Source organism: Juglans microcarpa x Juglans regia, chromosome 1D (assembly GCF_004785595.1).
Source record: "Juglans microcarpa x Juglans regia isolate MS1-56 chromosome 1D, Jm3101_v1.0, whole genome shotgun sequence".
Classification (NCBI taxonomy): domain Eukaryota; kingdom Viridiplantae; phylum Streptophyta; class Magnoliopsida; order Fagales; family Juglandaceae; genus Juglans; species Juglans microcarpa x Juglans regia.
Window position 1 is genome coordinate 42,028,929 of NC_054594.1, and position 16,047 is coordinate 42,044,975.

Genomic DNA, 16,047 nt, shown 5'->3' on the forward strand with positions numbered 1-16,047 from the left:
CTGTGCAATATTAAAAGCTAAAGGATGGTCATAGATTCATAAGACAGTGCAGGTGCGCAGGTATCAACACAATTTGTTGGGTTGTCATGTAGCTTCTTGTTGTATTGTTGGTCCTCCATCGTTCTAGCCCAAAAAGTTAACCCTAAAATGTTGAAATGCGAAAAATAATAATAATAATTGGGTATGGACAACAATATTCTACACCCTTTTGAGTGCAAGAGATTGTTTTTGAGTTTTTTCTGAAATTGCAGGATTTCAAGGGCCATTGCCAAAAACTAATTAGATGCCCCTAATGTTTTATTTGGGCAGAAGTTTAGGTGGGCCTTTTTTTGGAGCCGTCTTCAAAAAGGTCGGAAAAGGTGATATTTTCCAAATATTTTTTTCAAACTCGAAATCAAAGATTGGTGTTATTGAAAATATAAGAAAACGAGAATTTCTGAAACTTTTGATTCTGTAATGTTTATTATATCTCCTACACTACAAAGCAATTACAGTGTATACCATTTGCAGTGGGATATGAAGAAACAAGAGAGACGCGAGAGATCCATGAAATGGGGTGTGAAAATGGGTGATAAAAATGGAGAGACGAAAAACAAGAAGATGGATTTGGGCTGAAATGAGGATTTCGTCCCGTCTCTTTCCTTTTTTCTTTTTTTCTTTTTTCTATTTTTTAGTATAAAACAATTGCCACATTAGTAGCGTTCGCGAATTCGTCGACAAATTTGTCTACCTAGAAGAACCGTAAAAAAGACTGTTATATAGAATTACTGTTAAAAAATGATAATTACATAAAATAGATTCTTCGATAAAATAATAAATATGATTGTTAGGTTTTGAGAGTATGACCATTGAATATATAAAATAAAAGAATTATAAACAATTATTAAAACAGAAATTTAATATTGTAGCCAAAGCCCAAACTTATCATTATTCAATATGGATGATGTATAGAAACTAGATTACCTTAAATATCTAAAATATATCTTCTAAATCAATTTTAGTCAGAAAAATATATAAGCAGGTTTTACCTAAAAAATAAAGAATTCTTATATTCATCATCTCTATGCTATACACATGTTAAGAAAAAAATAAAAAAGATAAAAAATAAAAGAATATATATAATATAAGAATAATGAGTAATTTTTTTTTTTATAATAACTTAATACCCAACCTCTAATGACCATATTACGGTGATCATTATTTTTTAATAAATCAAGTCCCGTGATGACAATTAAATAAAGAAATCCTCCACCCACGACTTCCATTTATTGTTTTAATGCACTCCAAAACGATACAAAAAATAGCTCTTCGCTAATCCAAATTCCTCCTTTCTTTGTTGATATTTTTTAGTAGAAAAGATCTACTTCTTTCATCTTTTCTTGCTTTAGACAATTTCTGATGTACTGGATTTTCACTTATAAAAATAGTACTCTACTTAAAAAAAAAAAAAAAAAAACTCTTCCGCTGGTAATTTATCAACTCGGAGCGGTTTTTCTTAGCTTAGCCTCTGTCACTTGCGCACTCTCCCTCGGCGAAAAAGATAGCAAAAGGTACGTTTGATCCGAACACCCAAACTTTTTCTCATCCGTCCAGCAACTCATTCGCCCTCTCTCTGTATCCGCAGACTGCCAGTCGCAGACAGGGCTTCAAAAACCTCTAAGACGGAACTCAACCAGAGAAGATCGTAAAAAATAAGATAAATAACCGAAATATACGAAACAGATTTTAGAGAAGGTCTGATGAAAAATATTTGAAAAGAACGTAAAGTTAGATCCTTTCCTTCTAATAGATATCCGTATACATTTGTAGTTCTTCTTCTCCGGTCAGATCTCCTTCATCCATGAAGCCTCCAATCATAGCGCCTCTCGCTCCTCAGTGAGTTTTCTTTTTAATAATTTTTTTCTTTTTTAATTTTAATTTTTAATTTTGTTCTTCGGATTTTGCGTTGCATGCAATGTTATGAATTTCTGATATTTGTTGTTCCTGGGTTTTGTTGCTCGTGGTTGTCAGGTTGAGAAGCCCGGGCATTTGCTCATGAAACCGAGGCGTTGGACCTATTTTTGGGGCTTGAGAATACACGGCCGAAATTGATATTTGAGGTCACAATATTTTTCGTTTTTATTGGGTTTGGTTGTTCTTTGTTTGTTGTTGTTCCTGATATGGGGAGTAGTTCTGGTGAGGCCAAATCCAACGGCATCGATGCGTCGGTGGGCGGGTTGGTTTGGGTCCGCCGCAGAAACGGGTCGTGGTGGCCGGGCCGTATAATGGGCCTCGACGAGTTGTCGGAGGGTTCCTTGGTTTCGCCGAGATCAGGGACTCCCGTTAAGCTTCTGGGTCGCGAGGACGCAAGCGTGTGAGTGCTCTTTCTTATTTTACACTCTCCCTACTTGTTTACCTTGGTTGCTAATTGGGTTATTGGGATTTTTCTGTTTCTCTTAGTTTTTGTGTTGGTTGCTACTTCTTTACCTTGGTTGCTAATTGGGTTTTTGGGATTTTTTCCGTTTCTCTTAGTTTTTGTGTTGGTTGGTGTGCTTCGAGCTTCATATGCATTGCGTTTTGATGTGTTTGTTAAACGATTGTAGGTAAATTGTTCGGTTAATTTCCTCTTCAAGTGCTTGATGTCAATGTTGGTGGTTATTAAGCGTTATAATAATGCATTGTAACCGGCAATGCATCTTTACCCAAAAAACAAAGATTATGTAATAGGGCTGAGGATGCAGTCCTGCTAGGTTTATTTTATTTTGTTTTTTATATTTTTTTTATAGGTAGTCTTGCAAGATTTTTATTTTTTCTAATATTCTTGGATTTTAATAATCTGCAGAAGTCTGGGTCTTTTTATTTTTGAGGAAATATAAAAACTATTGAACTCATACTTCATAAGGGAGATGCCCCTTCCCCCTTCCCACAAGCCAAAGAAAAGCAAAAATAACAGAGAAAAACTGACCCACGAAATTAATGCTTGACCTTGTTATGTATACTGTTTCCTCTACGATCACCTCTGTAACACTCTTAACACTCTGTTCTCTTAGGATAGAGATGTTACTAACATTCATAACATAATGCTCGGTGAAGAGAGTCGTATCCATGAAAAATACCTCATTTATTAAAAAAAGCTCAACTAAACTGAACATAACTGTCTTCGAATCATGAAACTGTAAACATAAAGTAAAACATAAAAACATAACGAAACTAATTCTTGAGTAAATAACACGTATTCCTTTCTAAGTCTTACATTAGATCTATTCCTGGCCCTCCAACTCTGCGTCCACATACTCATCATTTGTAACAGTTAAATATAGAAGAAAATAGAGAAACAAACAAAAATGAGTCGAATACTCAGTAAATAGCATATTATACCGTACAATATAATTTGGCCTAGCATGGACTTAATTTCTTAAGACTCTTCACAACATACATACAATATCACAAAATTACAATCATACATGTAACATAACTTTCTGAAAAAACTTTACATACATACATATAGCTTCACAAATTCATATAGCATACGTATTCATCATTAACATGAGCAGAAGCATACATAATCATGGCAAACATGTAATGTGAATGCATAATAACTTGTTTATCTTGTCTTAATATGGAGTGAAACATGCTTGAGTCCGTGTTTCACTTAACTGGCATTACCTGGAGTGAAACACACTTGAGTCTGTGTTTCACCTAACTTGCATAACATGAAGTGAAACACGCTTGAGTCTGTGTTTCACTTAACTGGCATAATATGGAGTGAAACACGCTTGAGTTTGTGTTTTACTTAACTTGCATAACATGGAGTGAAACACGCTTGACTCCGTGGCACTGTCTTAAAACTTTTTATCTTTCTTAATGCATGAGAATTTATTAGGCTTCATGAACTTTTCTAACATAGCATATACTTGTTCATGACATAATATAATATGACATATTCTTGTATATAGCATAGCATAACATGACATTTTTTGTACATGACATAGCATAACATGACATGACATGACGTAGCATGATCTGACCATTTCTGACATTTCATGGCATACATGATCCGAGTACTACATGAACATGGCATGCATGATCTAAGTACTACATGAACATGGCATACATAATCTAAGTATTACATGAACATGGCTTGCATAATCTGGCTATTCTATCACACGGCTTGCATAATCTGGCTATTCTATCACATGGCATACTTGACTTAAGTTACTACATGAACATCTCATGACTTCCATGTGATTTTAGTAACATTCAATCCATCAAACAACAAATTCATTCATTCAAGCATAATCTCATATTTCATCAAAGATCATGAAAGGAATCTAACCTTGACTTGTCTCTTAGCGTAGCGTAGATAATCATCATAAGCACATTATATTTTTATACATAACAATAATATTCACAGTATGCATGCATTTATATGATCATACTATTTACCTCTTAGCGCCGCTTCCTGATTCCACTTTGTAGCGTGTTACCTATACGAGGTACTAGACGTTACTAAATTCCTAGAAAAGCATGTCGTAATACTTTATGTATAATAGAATTTAACTAAAATAATAGGCTTCATAGTATACTTTAAAAATATACTTTAAAAAATCTCTTAAATACTTTTTTATAAAAATGGTGTCTTTGCGTTCATAATTATTTTATATAAAACTTTGGGCTAGCTTAAATTCCAGCGCAGCCCTAATTGAGAAAACAGTCTATTTAAAATCATTAGAATAGTTTCTGGCCCATATTAATTTAAAACCACAAGTCCATTTAAAAAATAAGCCCAGCCCTCTTTTGTCTTAAGAAGGCACTTGGCGGTATGGGCTTAGGGCCCAAAGGCCCATTATGAATTAAAAAGGGTGGCTGCCTTCTGGAAACACACGGGACCAACACAACTGAAGGGAATTTGCTGTGTGATAATAATGGACTCACCGAGACAAGGAGCTGATGCGTGGCGTCTCAGGGTGGTTGGGAGGGACTGGCGACGCAACTGGTGTCTCTAGGCAGTGGTGCGACACTGAGAGAGGAAGAGAGAGTTAGAGAGAGAGGATATGCTAAGCCGAGAATTGAAAATCACGGGGAGAGAGAGATCCTGTCGAGGACTTTCTGGAAGGAAGTGGGTTCACCTGGGTTGGGCTGGTCGGTGATCTCTGGCTCCGAGAGTGGTACTCCGAAGTCCCTTGAGGTGGTTGGCGACGGCAGCACAAGCACACAGCCAAAGAGTCACTGCCGATAAAGAGGGAGAGAGAAATCGACGGGTTGGGCTCAAACGACGACAGCGTATGTCGAGGTGGGGGAAAAGCTCACTGTCGGCGGCTTCTGTGGTAGTTTCCGGCGAGGTGGCTGACTTGGTTGAGGGAGGTGGGTTCTCGATTTGTAGAAGCTGCTACAGTGGCTATGTGTATCAGGTTTCTTGTGTTTATTTCTGGAGGTCTCGGGGTGGGTTTTATAAGCAAGGAATAGGGGTATCGTGGATCATAAGGAGATTGGATAGAGTTTGGAGTTGGGAGTTTGGTTTCCCATTAGGAAACTTATTCAACTAGGAGATAAACACTGAGGCTTACGGGTGAAGATAGTGGAAGAAACTCACCCATTCTAATAAAATCACTATTTTAAAACAGATCTTAAATTTAGTAATAGTAATAATAATAAAAATAATAATTAAAATTACACTTTTGGGGTCTGGATGTTACAACCTCGTATCACCAGGTGGGTTTGGTAAATAGTTGCCTGGATTTCATCGACCATGACCCTCTTTGTAAGGAAAAATTATGCTGTTATGTTATTGTACCGCTTTCTGTATCCTTTCATTATCATATCTGCAGGGTAATGGGACTGATGGTGCAAAAACTATATGCTTCTTGAAAGAATATGCAAGATTTGTAAGGAAAGAAAAGAGGGAGATTCAATTTGCTATGAGGTGGTTTATTGTTTCCACCTTGTTTTGTGGACTAAACCCGAAGTTTTTTTTCCCAGCTTATTTTTTACTATTTCTCATACCAATATTTAACTGCTTCTTGAGTTGCCACTATCAATATTCTTTCTGTTGCAATATAGTTCATCATAATAGGTGCCGTCTATGTTTTCCTACTCATTTGCCAAGTTCGTTATTTCTATATTGTTGATTGAAATTGACTGTTGAGTTGTGAGTTGTTTTTGCATGCATTGAATCTATCTCTTTAGCAGCACACGTAGTTTCTGAGAGTATAGTTATAGGTAAGAAAATTGCTAATGTCAACTTGATGATTGATTTCTTACCCTCCCCCCTTTTGTAGTGATTGGAGACTTGTTGTGTATAAGCCAGGGTGGGATGCATTTATAATGTCATTACCTTGCTATCATTTTTAACTGACAGTGTCACTTGGTTGACAAAACCCCTCTTTGTTTGTTGGTACAGGGATTGGTATAATCTTGAAAAATCCAAGAGGGTAAAGGCGTTTCGGTGTGGGGAGTATGATGAATGCATTGAAAAAGCAAAGGCTTCTGCAGCTAATTCCAATAAAAAAGCTGTTAAATATGCTCGGAGGGAAGATGCGATTCTTCATGCTCTCGAGATTGAGAGTGTCCGCCTGGGCAAGGATCGATTGGACTTCTTTCAAAGGGATAATTCAGTAGGAGACCTTGGTATTGCCAGAGAGTCACCTAGTATGTCTCATTCTGGTGAAGAAAACGAGGATATGGATGATGATGCAAGTGATTATGAAGATAACTCAAATTCAGCACCTGAGTTATCTCAATCTGGTTTATCTTTTGAAGAGCCAAATCATAATAATTCATATAAGGTGCAAGCTGTCACAAGAAGAAGAACCCCAAATGATTCTGAGGATGATGGAACAGAAGGAGTTAAGCGAATGAGAGGACTTGAGGACCTGGGCATGGGTATTGTGTCGAAAAGAAAGACTGGAGGGGTGCTTGATTTAGTTCAACAAGATGGTGCTTCACTCTGTGATTCAAGTGCTGGGAATTGCATATCTAATGGAAGTCCTGTCAATGGTAGCAAAAGTTATTTGTTGTCACTTAAAAGAAAGAGATCTCAAGTGGCGAATGTTCATGAATTTTTGAAAAGAAAAAGTCGCCGCCGACCATTAACGAAGGTTTTGGAGAGTACTGCCATGGTGTTTGTTCCAGTTATTTGTGATCAGCTTCCCAGTTCAAGCGGTTCACCTCTTCGGGGCATATCTGAATGTAGGGTTTCGGTTTTAGAATCTAACGATATGAAGAAATCTGTGACAGTTAACAAGAATTCAGATAGCATTGGAATTTTGTGTGAGAATGGAGTCCCTCTAAAGGCTTCTGAACTTGCTTGTGATGCTTCTGAACTTGCTTGTGATGCTTCCAATATCGTTTACAAGACGAAGGAGAGTGAAACTTCCAGTGTAACTGCATTGGTGGAGAATGATTCTTCTGACAGGTTATTTGATGTACCATTTGTTGGGGTCCTTGGGGAGGAAAAACACTCTGCAGGTATTCTCGAGTAAATTTATAAAATTCATTAACATCAAGTGTACATAACCTCTTCTTTTTGTCTTTATTATCGGTGCACATCCAAAATGATATGATAATTTTGCTTCTTTTTCATCTCTGTTTTTATTTTAGATTATCCTTCTCGGGGGAGGGGGGATATGCAAGGGAAACTTCAAAGAAAGGGCAGAAAAAAGGGAAAACTAAAGCACTCTGTTTTTTGATAAGTAAGAAGTAAATTTTATTCATACGAATGAAATAGTCATAGCCCGTGTACACATGAAGTATACAGAAGAAACACCTAAATACATTCTACAAAACTAAAGCACTTTTGAAAACATGAGCCATTCAATATATCTGCCAAAGAGGAATATGGGAATGGTTCATCAAGATGCTTGTTCACATCTGCTAAGCCACCAATTAGTGGGGTCTTAAGCCAGGATCTGAGCTTATTTTCTTAAAAAGTTAAAATTGGAAGTATATTAAGACCTGGTGTTTAGTCCAATGAAGGTTTATGTATGTAAACATATTGTTTGAGAAGGAAACTTGATAAGCATGCGTGCTTGGGTTCTTGTGTACTTCTATGTTATGTGTGTGCCCGAGTGTTCTGCACCATTGGGTCCCGTGTGGTGGGGGTGAGGGTAGTCGTCTTGCGAGGAAGGTACTAGGTGACGAGAGAATGCTCTTGGTAGAGATTGAAGAATGCGTGCCAAATAGACGAATATTTTTTTTTTTTTTTATAACCATGGGTGTCCGGGCCAGCTTGCGCACACCTCGACTAATCCCATGGGGCCCTACCAAATAGACGAATATTTGGGAAGACAATTTATGATTTTGTTGGTTTACAAATTTGGAAATACTTTTATCAGCCCTAATGGCTAGGAAGTAATGAAGCTCCTGAGATATTGGATCTGGCACTATGGGTGTCGTTTGTAAATGCTACTTGCGACTGTGCGGACACATTTGAACTTATATATCTGTTTTTGGATTTAAATTTATACCCTTAACACATACCTGCATTTTCTGTTTCAGTGATAGATAGTATTAGCATGTAGGCATTAATTGGGTTCCTGGATATATGTTTTCCAGTGATGAGAGGAAGGATAGTGGTGACAGGACATATGCCTTTCGTCCATGAGTCAGCAAGAGTATTTTAAGTTTTACTTTCACAGTCAGAGTTACCTAATAATTTATCTCATCATTTTCCTGCAAACTAGCTATTAGTGTAACGGAGTAATCTGTTTGTTCATTCAGTTGGTTGTGGGTAAAAATGTTTCTCTGTGCTCACGCATGATCTGTTCTGCCAGGTCTTTCGCCTATCCCTGTGTCTTTTTCATCGGGAAGGCCTCACATTGCTGCACTGGGAAGGCAATGTAGTCAGAGTAGTCCAGCTGAAGCTGTATCTTTGAGACATGAGGGACTAAACGAATCTGGTTCTACCAGTTCAGCTGCTGTTCACGTTAATAATATTAGCCAGAGGATAGAGAAAGGTAGTTCAAAGTGGCAGTTAAAACGAAAGAGGAATTCAAGAAACTTAAGTAACAATAGAAAACAGGTCTCCAGAAAACTTGCGGACATGGATGATGAATCCAATGCTTATTTGGCAGGTATAGAGCACTTGGAAGGTTCAGATCAGAAAGTTGATTGCACTGGCGTTGGTGGAGGCCCCACTTCATATAATTGTACCTCACGACCAAAGTGCAAATCAATTGCTGAAGGCCCAGAAGATGGATTCAGGGACTGGGGCAAGCATCTGTCGAGGGATTCTCATATGAGAGTGCCAACAGCTGAGGTGAAGCTATCACCTGATGGCTCTTTGACACCTCAAAGGTCACTCCCGTTTCGTCAATCCCGCTTTACGGTTCGCTCCAGATATCAGATACCAGGTTTTCCTGTCAGAAATATTTCTACTGATGCTTCATTATATGATGTTAAGATTGAGGTGAAAGCGAGCTATCGGCCACAGCATGTTCCATTGGTTTCCCTAATGAGTAAGTTGAATGGTAAAGCCATTGTTGGTCACCCTCTCACAGTTGAGGTTTTGGATGATGGCTGTTGTGATGATCTCTTGAGTAGCATGGAGTGCAGTCTGGAAGCTGGTGAAATGCATAATGCTGTGAAGCCAAATTCAGTAACTGGAAGAGTTAGTGCCAAGCACTTGGCGTTGCGACCACGTTTTTCACTGGCCAAATCACCAAAGATAAAGAAATCTGGGTTATTGTCTAAAAAGACGCGGAAACTGTCTTCATTGACTGGTCACAAGCAGTTTGAAGAAGAGCGGAAACCAATGATAGAAAAGCCCAAAGGTCCTGTTATGGCGTGCATCCCTTTAAAAGTAGTCTTCAGTAGAATAAATGAAGCAGTGAATGGATTGGCACGGCCAACGCACCGTGTGTTAAAATCATGCGTCCCATGAATTTGGTGCGGGGGAGGAGTTGCAGATGCTGGGATCTACCCAACTTTGGTTTGGTATCTTCGGGGGTTTTTTTCTTTAAAAAAAAAATTCAGTTTAGCTGCGTAGTTGCTGCTTTTATTTAACTGTGCTCTGTTTGTGGCACATATGCCATGAAGGTAGAATCCTTCTGTAAGTGTACACAGTCATGACATTTCCATGTAGAGCTGGTAGGAGTGCACTTAACGGAGGCTGCTTTTGGCTCTGTATATAATGTAACATTATGTAAAGATGGTGGATCTGGTGACCTGATATAGGTCTTTAATTTGAGTTCAAGTTGATTCAGAGGCAATAACTTCATTCCCCAGAGTACTTGGTTATTGGACATGATTAGTAATTTACTGAATCCACCTGTTTTTCTAGTACTTGAATCCAAGTACATTTGTCTTCAGTTTTGTGACCCAGAATGAAGTTGGTATTGAGCCATCCCAAATCAGTTTGATATTGTTGCAATCGAGAGTGAGAGTTTCTCTTGAATTGATGATGTAGTCCGTCCTTTTACTCTTTCAGCACAAGAGTTGCGTTATATACAGTTACTTTTATATATTTTTTACGCACTCTACTGATGTGAATGGCTAAAATATTTATTTTATATTATTTTATCACTATCTATTTCTATTTACATACAATATTTAATAATTATTGGAGCAATTCTTTTTAATCACCTCCTAGTCAGCATGATAAGTTTAAGATAATTGTGAATTAATGATGTAAATTTGGAGTACTGCTTTTACTTATGGACAATGCTGGGAGTTCCCGCTGAGGTGTAGTATTGTTTTGTATGTGTTTTTTTTTTTTAAGTTATTTTTTATATAGATTTTTAAATATTTAAAAAAAAAATAAATTTAAAACATCATTAAAAAAATACTTTCTTAATCAGAAAGTAAAAAAAAAAAAAGAAAAAATCATTAAAAAATACTTCCTTAATCATGAATAAAATAAAAAATTATAAAATTTTTTTTTTTATAATTTTTTATTTTACTTCGTAATTAAGAAAATACTTTTTATTAATATTATGATTTTTTTTATTTTTTTTAAAATATTTAAAATTGTTAAAAAAATTTATATAATAAAAAAAATTAAAAAAACACATAGAAATAACCCAGCGGGAGATGTAGCATATTCCTTTACTTATTAACATCCCTTCTGACATTTGCTAGTACAAACATTGTCATCAGTTAAACGACGAAACATTTACCGCCGTTTCCTTTTTTATACGACAACTGTCGTCACTCGTCAGGACAAATGTTCACAAGACGTAAGCGTAATTAAGTGATATGAACTGTACCCCTCAAGTCCCACCAAGCTCCTGCAGGAAATTAGGGTTCCAATATAAATAACAACATAAACCCTTCCTGCTCGTTTACTCTCCAAATCTCCCGTTTCAGATTCAGAAACAAGACCCTCGCTGGTACTCTCTCTCTCTCTACGTATGTGTGTGTGCATGTGTATCTGGTTAACTTGATATCATCTTAGGCAGTTTTGGATCTGGCGTAGCGTGTTGCAGGCACGGAGATGGCGACAGTACCGGGGCCGTTGATATGGGAGATGGTGAAGAAGAACAACTCATTCCTCGTGAAGGAGTTCGGGAGAGGAACGGCGAGCGTGCAGTTCAGCAAGGAGAGCAACAACCTCTACAACCTTAACTCCTACAAGCACTCTGGTAAGCTTATTTGATGGCTTCCTTTATGGATCCGGATAAAATGGGAGATGGATTCAGAAAGTGTCGATTTTACTTCCGTTGTGTTTATTTAATTTTTCGAGTGTTGGATTTATTTTCTTGTTTTTTTGGCTGTCTGGTTTATGAATAGATATAGGGAAACAGTTCGTTTTGGGTTTTTTGTTTGGTATGTGAGAAAGTAAAGCAGAAGAAAACGGATAAGAATTTTTTTTATTTGGTTTCGTTTTGTCTACAGCCCCTTGCCCTTTTAAAAATAATAAGGTTCATAGCTCTCTACATTAGATATATATTGATTAGGACGGAGGAGCAAATAAAGTCATGTGCCTTTTGGCTGTTTGGTTTTTGTGAAAACAAGGTTAAGAAAAAAGAATTAAAAATGTGGTATTTATTTCATTTGTTGTGGTCTCTTTGTTTTGTTTTCTAGGAAATAAATTCTAGTTCTGCCCAATTTCTGTGGGTGCCGGAAAATGTGGAAGATCAGATTTCGATCTTGTATTTCTTACTAATAGTTTACAACTAAGCACAGTGATAGTGCCACTTCATAAAAAAATGCTAAATGTTTTCTAGTTAAATTCAAATTTAATATAACCACCCTCCATTTAAAACAGAGTTAGAAAAAATTCGTGTGTATGTCTTTCTATTTTCTGTTGAGAAGAAGGGAAAGGAAAAGAAAGTAAAAGGGCTTGAAAATTCATACATTTTTGGAATGATTTAGATTTGTAACAGGGGGCTCAGATGAAATTAGTGCGAAGTTTCAAGCTTCAATGCGAAGTTTCTGTTTGCTCACATAAAAGTAGTGGAAAATGAAGGAAACTGAAGTTGTTAAATTTTCCAGTTTCTGCTCTCTATTATATGTAAAACTTTGTTTACTTAAGGGGTTATGACTTTGAAAATGTGTGTGCGTGCGTCAAATTGCATTGGTATAGAAAATGGGATGTTGCTGTGTTTTTGAGAAACTAGGGATTTGTTTGCTATCTGTTATCTGGGAGTTTTCTTTGTTCCTCTTGACCAAAAACGATGCCTTTGTTCTCTCAATGAATGGGCTAAAGATACTCTTTTCTTTGCACACTCTCTTAAAGAGAGCCATCATGAAGTTTTTATTTTTATTTTGAAAAAGCCTTGGGAAATCTGGGCTTCTCTCTTTATTTAAATTTTTATTTCTTTAAATTGTAAGTCTCACAGAATTCATGGAAGTGGCTGAAATTGTGGTTTTGAAACCGAAGATGAATGTATCAAGGTTCTGATTTCCTTTTATATATTCTTGTGTTTCTTAACATAGCTTGAATCATCCATTTTTACCAATAAAAAAAGGCTGGAATCATACATTTTGTTGGGGCAGGTGTAATGGGGGGTCTTTATGTTTGTTTTCTGAAATATACTGTCTCTATTGGAATGGACTCATAAAAATAAAACATTTTTATTGGGATGTCTCAGGGTTGGCAAACAAGAAAACAGTTACCATTCAGCCCGAGGGCAAAAGTCAATCTGTGTTGCTTGCTACAACCAAGACTAAGAAACAGAACAAGCCTGTGGCTTTGTTTCACAAGTCTGTCATGAAAAAGGAGTTCCAAAGGATGGTAAATGCGGTTTCAAACCAGGTAATTTAAGAAGTCAGGTTCGGACATGTTCCGAGTATTTTATCTTCCCAGTGATGTTTTGACGCTAAAGTTCTTAGTCTTGTTAGATTTACTGGAAGCTTTCCTCCAGTCAAGATCTTTATCTATTTTTCCCCCAGGGTTTTTAATTTTTCTTTGCAGTGATGAGCCTCTAACATATAAGAAGAAACCATAGTATGTGGTTTCTTCTATGACATATACTTGTTACGCTTGGCTTCTGAGTATCCTAATCTTTAAAAATATTTTAATTCAACTGTATCTTGTCCGTTGTATATGTTAGTATTTGTATATATTAGTATATGATGTAATTAAGGCTTCAATTGGTTATTGATATTCTTTGCGATTGTTAATCATGTGTGGATATTCATGGTTTGCCCATTCACCTTTTTCTTAAGCAGTCCTTTTGTTTTCCCTCGATTAAATTTATGTTGAAACAGCTAACGCCAGGTTGTATTTCTAAAATCATCGTTATTTGCTCTTCACAGGTTGCAGATAACTACTACAGGCCAGATCTAAAACATGCTGCCCTTTCTAGGTTAAGTGCTGTGCACAGGAGCCTGAAAGTTGCCAAATCCGGTGTCAAGAGGAGGAATAGGCAGGCTGTGAAAGTTCCTGGTAGGAAGTGAGTTAAGAGGGCTGATATTATATCGTGCTGCCTTTCCCCATAGCCATTTTGAATTCCCTTTTTCTTTTTTTTTTTTTTCTTTTTTTTTCTGTGTTTCCATCTTCATTGTGTTGCCTTCTTATTTGGGGTGCCCTCGTAGTTTTGATATACAAAGAGATGTGGTTCGGCATCTTACCTTAATTGTTTTGCAACATGATATGGTTGTTTTATGTAGTCGAGTTTTGAACTTAACGCCAGTAGTCTCTGGTCCGAGCCATACGAAAGTGTCTGCAATAAATGACTAGACGAATTAATTCTTCTTATTGGCCGATGGTGAATTGAAACAGAGTTGTGCCCTTTTTACCCCCGTGGTTTGTTGTACTGTTGTACATTGAGGGAGTTAAGAAAGTTATAAGTTGACCATGTACTTTTTTATCTCGTCCATCGTTTGTGCCAACCTCCCAAACTCTTGACATTGTGATACGTTCGATGTTAATCCAACAAAATTGTTTTTAACGACTTTGTTCAATTGAGTTGTCAAAAAGAATAAAAACCTTTGTTCAATTGTGAAAAGGAGGTCGTGATAATCTTTTTAACCAGCAGGCCGTAGTTGTGCGGCACGGTATGAACTTATGAAGAACTGCCACACGGCAGCTCAAGTTCCGTGCCAATGACGGCTTGCACGGCCAAGTATATAATTAATAAATAAATCAGGATGATATGAAATTGAATATTTTAAAAAATAAATTATTTTCTTTCTAAACTTTCCACACATATTTTTAGGATATTTTGCTTCTTTTCAGTTACTTTTTGCCTTATTGATGTTTTAAAACATTTAAATCATTCATATACGTGCGACAAAAGGGTATATGAACAAAAATACAAATTAACGTCAAATAGATTCCTTTTATTATTCTATTTTACTTCTTCATGTTCCATATTTTTGGTCAGCTCTCTCGAATGTTTCAAGACTTAGCGAGCAAGAACTAATTACGTGGAGAAATGGAAAAAAGAAAACATCGTAGTTTTTAAAATACTTGGTTAATCACCCATGGTTTTATACTTAATTATATAAAGTCAGATTAGATGTATGTTAAGAGTTATGTAGAAGATTTAATACGGCCTCCAATGACCAATTAATCCTTGGTAGTTGCCTCCCTAGCTAATATGAGAAACAACTAAGTAAGGTTGTGTTTGGATATTGAACTGAATTAAATTAAGATAATAAAATATTGTTAAAATATTATTTTTTAATATTATTATTATTTTAAAATTTTAAAAAATTAAATTATTTATTATATTTTATATTAAAATTTAAAAAATTATAATAATGAATTGAGATGGATTTATAAACTAAATGAAGCCTAAGACTCTAACGTAGAGAATTAAAAGCATATATATATATATATATATATATATATCCCCAAACAAAAAAGAAATATTAATATAATAAAAATCAAGCTCTATTACCAACACCTTTTCCAGCAGAATATAATCATTTCATTAACGCATTGTGCAGAATAGAACAACAAACTTGTCTAATAATATAAAAGAATAAAGGTATGCAATGTTGAAAAGTCAAGTCAACGCAAGTGGTCTACCACACGCATTAGAATGGCTTAATTTGCCTTGTTTAGTTCTCTAACCTTATAAATTAGTGCATATGTTTTTTTCTAGCAGCCATTACTATTGCGTGCACCAAATTAAGTTTCTAGGCCTTTGAGCTGCACAACACAAACCGCAGCAGCAGCAGCAGCCACCAGGAAGCTCCAAAAATCATGTCGGTAAAGAAATGTCACTCTCTGGACAACGGTGAAGCCGTAAAGAAGGGCGAGGTTGCAAAGCGCGGACGCTTTGATCGTTGCTTCTCCTTCGTGGAGATTTCAGTAGAACCAGGAAAGCAACTCAAGGACATGGATTCCAACAAGTTGAAGTCTGAGATCAAGAGGTGGGCTAAGGCCGTTGTGTCTTACGCCCGCCAGGTTAGTAGTCGATTCGGAAGCTCTCGTCGCAGTTGAGCTATATATATTATTATTTTATGTTACGGCTCATATGTTTGGATATTCGATCGATCGGGATGAGAACAAGTATCGATCTCTGAGTTTCTTTTTGTTGATGATTTTTCTATTGCCAACCCGTTTCAAGACTGGTTGTTTTAAATCTGATCTGCAGAAATGATGGGTTGGTTAAACTGTTTCAATCGCAGCGGAACTGATCATGAGAGAGCTTGAAGCAAAAAATGAAGATTTTT

The 16,047-nt window shown here is 36.5% G+C and overlaps 2 protein-coding genes, 1 long non-coding RNA gene and 1 other non-coding gene across 10 annotated transcripts; 3 read left to right on the top strand and 1 right to left on the bottom strand.

Annotated features, from left to right (window-relative positions):
• The first annotated feature begins 1,345 nt into the window (after positions 1-1,345).
• On the top strand, positions 1,346-10,286 carry LOC121258185 (uncharacterized protein At1g51745-like). Of its 4 annotated transcripts, none has more exons than XM_041159602.1 (5): positions 1,346-1,875; positions 2,011-2,353; positions 6,380-7,446; positions 8,751-8,933; positions 9,051-10,286. In XM_041159602.1, exons 2-5 carry the CDS (start codon positions 2,160-2,162, stop codon positions 9,857-9,859), a joined length of 2,253 nt encoding a protein of 750 aa, XP_041015536.1. In that variant the 5' UTR covers positions 1,346-1,875; positions 2,011-2,159; the 3' UTR covers positions 9,860-10,286. The 4 variants fall into 4 exon arrangements, with proteins under 4 accessions (XP_041015536.1, XP_041015518.1, XP_041015525.1 ...); XM_041159584.1 differs by having other exon boundaries at positions 1,350-1,550; positions 1,625-1,875; positions 8,751-10,286; XM_041159591.1 differs by having other exon boundaries at positions 1,350-1,550; positions 1,810-1,875; positions 8,751-10,286.
• On the bottom strand, positions 3,632-3,861 carry LOC121262239. The gene is made up of 2 exons (XR_005940070.1): positions 3,773-3,861; positions 3,632-3,678 (listed from the first exon to the last, which is right to left on the bottom strand). It is a non-coding gene; the product is annotated as an uncharacterized LOC121262239 (long non-coding RNA).
• An 867-nt stretch (positions 10,287-11,153) lies between the features above and the next one.
• LOC121261576 (60S ribosomal protein L28-2-like) lies at positions 11,154-14,119 on the top strand. Of its 4 annotated transcripts, none has more exons than XM_041164019.1 (4): positions 11,154-11,306; positions 11,376-11,558; positions 13,011-13,174; positions 13,678-14,119. In XM_041164019.1, the coding sequence occupies exons 2-4, from the start codon at positions 11,411-11,413 to the stop codon at positions 13,816-13,818; spliced, it is 453 nt and encodes a 150-aa protein (XP_041019953.1). In that variant the 5' UTR covers positions 11,154-11,306; positions 11,376-11,410; the 3' UTR covers positions 13,819-14,119. The 4 variants fall into 4 exon arrangements, with proteins under 4 accessions (XP_041019953.1, XP_041019945.1, XP_041019969.1 ...); XM_041164011.1 differs by having other exon boundaries at positions 11,161-11,306; positions 11,393-11,558; XM_041164035.1 differs by having other exon boundaries at positions 11,186-11,306; positions 11,403-11,558.
• LOC121243389 lies at positions 13,327-13,418 on the top strand. The gene has a single exon (XR_005936124.1). It is a non-coding gene; the product is annotated as a small nucleolar RNA R24 (small nucleolar RNA).
• Positions 14,120-16,047: the final 1,928 nt, after the last annotated feature.